Source organism: Siphateles boraxobius, unplaced genomic scaffold, assembly GCF_051911475.1.
Source record: "Siphateles boraxobius isolate OS27281-9 unplaced genomic scaffold, OSU_SipBor_1 215, whole genome shotgun sequence".
NCBI classification, from domain to species: domain Eukaryota; kingdom Metazoa; phylum Chordata; class Actinopteri; order Cypriniformes; family Leuciscidae; genus Siphateles; species Siphateles boraxobius.
This window is the reverse complement of record NW_027508828.1, coordinates 640,001-647,652: the sequence shown is the minus strand read 5'-3', so window position 1 is coordinate 647,652 and position 7,652 is coordinate 640,001. Positions and strand designations below refer to the sequence as shown.

The 7,652-nt window shown below is 44.4% G+C and overlaps 1 protein-coding gene and 1 long non-coding RNA gene across 33 annotated transcripts in view; both read right to left on the bottom strand.

Moving 5' to 3' along the window:
* Positions 1-481: 481 nt before the first annotated feature.
* LOC143746274 (uncharacterized) lies at positions 482-833 on the bottom strand. The gene is made up of 2 exons (XR_013206472.1): positions 711-833; positions 482-663 (listed from the first exon to the last, which is right to left on the bottom strand). It is a non-coding gene; the product is annotated as an uncharacterized LOC143746274 (long non-coding RNA).
* A 2,124-nt stretch (positions 834-2,957) lies between these two features.
* adprhl1 (ADP-ribosylhydrolase like 1) overlaps positions 2,958-7,652 on the bottom strand; it is a 14,748-nt gene continuing 10,053 nt past the window's right edge. For 19 of the 32 annotated variants that reach the window (XM_077238066.1, XM_077238057.1, XM_077238075.1 and 16 more), the window contains 5 exons: positions 7,052-7,205; positions 4,360-5,270; positions 4,183-4,302; positions 3,619-3,735; positions 2,958-3,423 (listed from right to left, as the gene is read on the bottom strand). In XM_077238066.1, the coding sequence (XP_077094181.1) occupies positions 3,122-3,423; positions 3,619-3,735; positions 4,183-4,302; positions 4,360-5,270; positions 7,052-7,205 (1,604 nt within the window). In that variant the 3' untranslated portion in view covers positions 2,958-3,121. Of the gene's footprint in view, positions 3,544-3,618; positions 3,736-3,854; positions 3,889-3,921; positions 4,066-4,158; positions 4,303-4,359; positions 5,271-6,534; positions 7,206-7,652 lie in introns of those variants that run through there. The other 13 variants (XM_077238061.1, XM_077238058.1, XM_077238060.1 and 10 more) reach the window with 13 other exon arrangements.

Below are 7,652 nucleotides of genomic sequence, written 5' to 3'. Positions count from 1 at the left end.
AGCGGTTCAGATCGCTGGACCTGGGTGAAAGTGGCCGGCCCTTTGTGATGGCTCAGCACTCGGGACGCGTGCCGCAGGTGCCTGGTGATTGAGGGAAGCATCGTGGACCAGATCGTCGACTAGAAGGTGCTGGAGCAGTTCATCGCCCGGCTGCCAAAGAAGACGGTGCAGTGGGTCCAGTGCCACCGTCCCACGTCACTGGACTCGGCCTCCCAATTGGCGGAGGACCAGATGGCGGCATGCCCCGGGGTCGGCGAACCCCTACATTCTGTCTCTCTCTCTCATCCCCTGTTCCTCTCTCTCTTCTCCTTTTCCCTCTCGCCCTGTCTCGTTTCCCAGAACCCGCAGAAGCCTCCCACCGAGGGCTCCAACCCAGTGGAGGAGTAGTGGAGCTGGCGAGTCGTCACCTTGACCCACGCCTGCCACTAGGGCGGCGGGGAAGTCTGGCCCGATCTGTTGGCGTTGCCGGGAACTCTGGACATTTTATCGACAGGTGTCCGGTGAGGGAGGTGGGGACCCTGGTCTGGGTCCCAGACGCACTGCAGGCTGCCCTCGCTCAGGCTGGGTTGTACCAAATACCTGTGAGTATTAAGGTGGGTACTTATCAAGCTTTGGTGGATTCAGGATGTAACCAAACCTCCATTCATCAATGCTTGATTCAACCTGAGGGATTCGATAACAGCCGCATGGTTTCGGTAAGGTGTGTGCACGGGGATATGGTAAAATATCCCGTAATGCCTGTCACGATTCAATTTAGGGAATAAATAATAGTGTAGAGGCCGCGGTTAGTCCACACCATAGACATTCGCTAATTTTGGGAACAAATTGGCCAGCATTTACCCCTAAAATCCACTGGATCCGTCTACGGCGCGGAACGTCAGCGTCAGCTCCGGATGCCGGAGCTAATCGCGGCCATTATAGTCAATGCTCTTAAGTCCACCAGCTGCGGACGCAGCGCATCTCAGAAGCGTCCCAGAAGCGTCTCTCCGCTCCGCTCCGCAGAGAAAAGGTAGCAGGTCTATTTTCGCCGCTTTCCGCGTCAAGCAGCACAGAGTACATCGTACCGGGCAGGAAGTCAGACACAGAACGGCATAGAGGATCCGGTCGATTTTCAAAGTAAAACACCCTGTGGAGACCAATGCTCCGCTGCTGAAACGCGTCTGAGACGCGTCTGAGACGCTTCATGTGGACTGTGACGCCGAGCTAGGGACGCATCAAAAATGTGGCGCTGACTTTCCGTGCCGTAGAAGGATCCAGTGGAATTTAGGGGGTAGTCATTTATTGGGGTTTCTCTCTTGGGAGAACAGAATGCTGGGAAAATGCGCGGTCGCACAGTAAGGTAAGCTGAGCCGGGACCGCTGGGACCAGAGCCAGGGAAGGGAGCGCTGTTGAAAGGCTAATCCTTACACAGCGCAATGATTTTCCCATGGAATAGTCCAAGGATGAGTCGCTGAAAAACACATTTGAATAGGTCCAGTCAATCGACGGGCAGCTTCTCCAAGCTGCACGACCGCACTCTTATTCTTATTGTGCTATTTTAAAAGATAAGTTGTATCGAGTGACACAAGACGCTCAGACAAAGCAAGATACAACTCAGTTGTTAGTTAGGAAGAGCCGTCGGGAAATATTTTTCCAGGTGGCTCACTGTAACCCCATGGCAGGGCATTTGGGACAGGCAGCAAGCTTAAATCGTTTACTAACCTGATTTTTCTGGCCGGGCATTCACAAGAATGTGCGCAGTTGGTTTGCTGCTTGTCGTGAATGTCAGTTGGTAAACCCAACGGCTGCTCCAAAAGCGCCTTTGCGCCCACTTCCTCTCATGCAGGTCCCCTTTGAGAGAATTGGTATGGACCTCATCTGGCCATTAGAACGATCCGCACGAGAGCATCGTTTTGGATTAATCCTGGTGGATTATGCTCCGCAGCATTTCCGCAAACGCTCTGTTTCATTAATCTTCGAGTGGGAATCCCAAAGGAGAATCTCTCTGACCAAGGCACGGTGTTTATGTCACGTATGATTTGCGAACTGTATGAACTATTGGGCATTAAATCAATTCGAACCAGCGTCTATCACCCACAAACAGATGGCTTGGTTGATTGGTTTGGGCATGTGAAGGTCAGGTATCTGGGCTTCCACTCGGATCATGGGCAGGTGTGTCCCCAAATTAGTTTTCCAAAGACCCAAGACCAAAAAGGATTTGAGGTGGTTCCTGGGGCTGGCGGGATATTATAGAAGGTTTGTACCGCATTCTTCGGACCTCACCAGCCCGCTAAATGACCTCACAAAAAAGGGAAGCTCCAGATCCCGTCCAGTGGACGGAGTCGCGTCAGTAGGCTTCCACCCAGGTAAAGTCTGCTCTGTGTGGCGGGCCGCTGTTACACTGCCTTGACGGCAGCCATATTGCGCCAGGACGCCCACCACACACCAGCTTACTGGTGGAGAGGAGACAGTGATGAAGCCAATCAGAATGTATGGGGATGATAAGGAGGCCGTGCTAGACAGAGGCCATGGGGCAAATTTGACCAGGATGCCGGGGTTACACCCCTACTCTTTTTCAAAGGACATCCTGGGATTTTTAATGGCCACAGAGAGTCAGGACCTCGGTTTAACATCTCATCCAAAGGGAAAGAGTTCCGCGCTGACCCTGACTTCTTCATTCCTTCATACGAACTTTATCACAAGAAAGTTTTGCAAACATTCCCATTAAGTTATGAAAACGTTATGTTCTCTTAATGTTCAAATTATCCAGTTTTCTTGGTGAAAGTTTGATAAAATGTTAAGGCAATGTTTTCTCTATTTCATCATTTGTCAAACATTATGGGAATGTTACTTTTCCATAAAAAAGTGGAAAGTTCTCTGAATGTAGTAGTAACATTTAAAAACGTTAGACGAACATCCAACTAAAATGTTTCAGAAAACGTTCCATGAGCAATGTATAAATAATGTTTTGTATAATGTTGAGTATAAATAATATGCTTAAGTTTTGAGAAAGTTCTATTAATATTACTGGAAGAGATTTTTTTAATTGCTTTGAGAGAACCTTGCCAGAACATTATGACTTATGCAACATAGAAAGTTTATATTTTTGGTATAATAAACAATTAAATGCATGTAGGAGTCTTCAGAAGTTGAAGGTGTCGGTGAAGCGGATGGTTTTCGGGATGTAGGAGCGTCTCACTGAGGGGTCGCAGTAGTTGATGCTCCTGTACTTCTCTGCTTCTCCTGTTGAAGGATGATGTGCGTTCTCCTCATTCATTCCTGGAAGGGAAACTTGTCCGTCGGAAGCACCGACATCTGAAGAGAACAGAAGATCCTCATCCTGTTCTCCATCAGGGCGTCGTGATGAGCTCAGGCTGACCGAGAGCGGCTCGTCGTCCGGGAGAGTTTTGGTTGAGAAGCGGGTGTTTAAATCGACAATGCGCTCTTCTGAACGCTCTTCTACTGAAGGCTCTTCTGAACGCATTTCTGAACGCTCTTCTACTGAACGCTCTTCTGAACGCATTTCTGAACGCTCTTCTACTGAACACTCTTCTGAACGCATTTCTGAAAGCTCTTCTACTGAACACTCTTCTGAACGTATTTCTGAACACGAAGGTTCTTCTGAACGCATTTCTGAACGCATTTCTGAACGTATTTCTGAACGCATTTCTGAACGCTCTTCTACTGAACACTCTTCTGAATGGTCTTCTACTGAACGCTCTTCTGATCGCATTTCTGAACACTCTTCTAAACGCTCTTCTACTGAACACTCTTCTGAATGCTCTTCTACTGAACGCTCTTCTGAACACGAAGGCTCTTCTGAACGCATTTCTGAAAGTATTTCTGAACGTATTTCAGAACGCATTTCTGAACGCGAAGGCTCTTCTGAACGCGCCTCTAAACGCTCTTCTGAACGCATTTCTGAACGCATTTCTGAACGCATTTCTGAACGCATTTCTGAACGCATTTCTGAATGTATTTCTGAACACGAAAGCTCTTCTGAACGCATTTCTGAACGCGAAGGCTCTTCTGAACGCGAACGCTCTTCTGAACGCGAATGCTCTTCTGAGCGCATTTCTGAACGCTCTTCTTCTGAACGCGAAGGCTCTTCTGAACGCGAACGCTCTTCTGAACGCGAATGCTCTTCTGAGCGCATTTCTGAACGCTCTTCTTCTGAACGCGAAGGCTCTTCTGAACACGAACGCTCTTCTGAACGCATTTCTGAACGCGAAGGCTCTGCTGAACGCGAAGGCTCTTCTGAATGCATTTCTGAACGCGAAGGCTCTTCGGAACACTCTTCTGAACGCATTTCTGAACGCTCTTCTTCTGAACCCGAAGGCTCTTCTGAACGCATTTCTAAACGCGAAGACTCTTCTGAACGCGAACGCTCTTCTGAACGCTCATCTGAACGCTCCTCTAAATGCTCTTCTGAACGCTCTTCTGAACGCTCCTCTGAACGCTCCTCTAAATGCTCTTCTGAACGGATTTCTGAATGCTTTTCTGAATGTGAAGGCTCTTCTGAAGGCTCTTCTAAACGCTCTTCTTCCGAACGCTCTTCTTCTGAACGCTCCTGCTTGTGTTCTGAGGTTGTGACTTCAGGCAGATCTTCTCTCGGCTCCTGTAGGACCTGTGTGCGCGTTTCTAAAGTCTCTCCCAGAGGTTTCGTTGAGTAAGTCCAAACCTCAGGATTCAGGAGCCGTCTCTCTCTCATCTCTGGGCTGAAGGCTTCACTCAGGTCCTGTGCTCCTGTTTGACGTCTGTGTTGCTTCAATACATCAGACGCATGATTTGATTTGCTGTGGTGTTTCTTAATCTTGAATGTCGAATGGTTTAGAGTCTCGTACACTTTGATGATGCTGCTTAACATGCTTGTGTTTCGTGTGTGTGTTCGTTTCTTCACGTCCTTCTTCTCCGCCGCTGCTGCAAATCTGTCCAGAACCTCCTGAACCCGGGAGGCTTTTCTCTTCATCCCAGGTCTTGAATTGGCTCTCATCCCGTTTACGTCTGTAATTAGATGTTGTCTGTTCTTCAGAGATCCCACTTCTCGTCTGCGGGAGACCACCGGCTTCGATTCGTTCTTCAGAAACCTGGAGCGCAGGAGCTGGAAGGAGGAGAGACGAGGAGCGGCTCGCGCTGGAGGAGAAGCCGGATGTTCCGGGGTCTGGAAAAGCAGAAGATCCTCCAGGATCATCCTGATCCCCGGAAACGTTGAGCGATCCAGGATCAGCCGCTTCACGACTCGCCGGTCCAGCGCCGAGACGACGGAGGACGACCAGCCGTGTCTCTGAGATCTGTGGGATAAAAGTGTGTTTCTGTGGAGCCATGTATTTTAGCAATCATCATCAGGTATCATTCAAAAGCTTAAACACCCGTTTTGAACATTGCACTACCATGAAAACGGTACTTTAAATCCATGTAACAGCTACATTTTTTTGATATCAACTTCAAATTTGGAACACAACTTGGTTAGACAACGTACAGCTTCGATTTTCTAGCAGTTTTAAAGGCCAAATTATTTTGTGAAATATATATATATTTTTATAAAATAAAAATGTTTAGTTCAGTGCATTTGATTTAAATAAAAAGTAAAAATAATTAGATCTGACTGATTAGTCATTATGAGATAAAAGGCAAAATAATAAGATAAGTCATAATTATGGCATAAAAGTACAAATTATGAGAAGTCGTGAGATAAAAAGTCGTAATATATGTAAGATAAAATGTTAATTACATAAAAAGTCAAAATTATAAGATAAGTCATTATGAGCTTAAAAAGTCAGAATTATGGGATACAAAAAAGTCAAAAAATGAGGTTAAAGTCATAGTCACATTTTTTAATGTAACAACAGTTGTGACTTTTTACTGTCACTGTTTACTGTTTACTGTTTATCTTAATGTCAGATAAAAAGTAATACTTATGACAAAAAGTCAAAATAATAACATTCTAATTTAGAATTATATCAAAATGAGATAAATTGTCAATGACATAAATCAAAATTATGAGATACTAAGTCATTATGAGATAAAGTAATAATTATATAAATATTATGCTGCAAAAAATGTAAATTGTGACAAAAATGTTGATGTGATTAATTCAGGCCAAATTATTTTGTAAAATATATATATTTTGTATAAAATAAAAATGTTCCGTTCAGTGCATGTGCTTTACAGTAAACTGAAACTTCTACAACTTTTTACACTTTAATTATTTGAAGTGCTTTCACACATAATCTGCTGAGTTTCTTCTCTAAAAGATCATTCATGAAGTGCAACCATTGAGGTTCAGATCTGCGATCAGAAAGAGGGGTGAAAGTTAACAGGTTAATACACGTGACAAAGCCAATTAAAAGTCTTTAATTAAGATTCCAAGGAACGTGTTTTATGTTCAATAAGTCAGTGAAGAGAAGAGCTCATAAATAAGACTTCAAATGAATCTTTAATCTCAGAATGCATGAGCCTGTGAGCAGTGTCAGTCACTGAACTAGCCCCGCCCACCACAGCTTTGACCACACCCATTCTCCCATAAACTCCTTTTAACTGGTATAATGAGACATATTTGATATGCCAATAAACAAGAGAAACCATTTTTATTCGATTTAATGATGTTTAAACAGCCATCCGATCATAGTCAATAAAGTAATATTCAGAGTTTACAGCACAGGGAAGAGTTTGGCGCCACCTGTCAGTCAAGTAAGATCGTATCACTTTATAAGGTTTAATTTGTTCACATTGGTTAACTAATTCTCTAACAATGAAAAATACTTCTAAAGCACTTATCTTATTAACTTTACTTATACATAATTAAAATCAAAAGTTGTATCTGTAAATATTATTTAGTGGACCTCAGCAAATATGAACAAACTATCAACAGTTAATGCATTAACTCACTCAAATCTCTATCATTCCTTTTATTCCTTTTTAAATGTTCACATGGGAAAGATAACTTTTATTACTTTTGAATATTTTCCAACCACTACGTGTTTAATATAATCATGTTGCTTAAGTCCATAAAGCGCATGACTGTGTGTTTAACTCTGTTAATACAGGAGGTGATGGCAGACTCGGTGTTTACTTCTCTGCTGACGCCGCTCCGTATAATCGTCCTCCCAGATCCTCCAGTTTGTCCCGTTTGTCCAGATCCTGATAGAGTCCGACTGGAACCGGCCCGATCCCGTAGAGCAAACCGAACAGAGTCCCGGCGATCAGACCCGTCGCACTGCCCTCACCTGCAACATCACGGGTCAGACAACTATAAACCTTCTGATCTAAAGCATTCTGGGTAAATGACTGTAGACTGATGTCAATTAAGGCTATTACTTTCGTTTAAGCCTCTGGTGCTCTTCGTCATTTTTAAATGTAACATTTTTATTGGAATGGTACGAAACTTGGTAAAGGTCTTGGCAATTGCTATGTGAACACACACACACACACACACACACACACACACACACACACACACACACACACACACACACACACACACACACACAAAAATCATGAACATGATTCCAACAGGTCCTGTAAAAAATAATTCCTCTTGTGCTCCTCGCGCATTGGAAATGAATGAGAGTTTCCTCTAGTGGAAGCGTTTGGAACTGCAGCCGAACAACATCTCACTGAACGCTCATTTACTCAGATATCAAGCTCAAATTTCAAACGCAACTTGTTTAGAT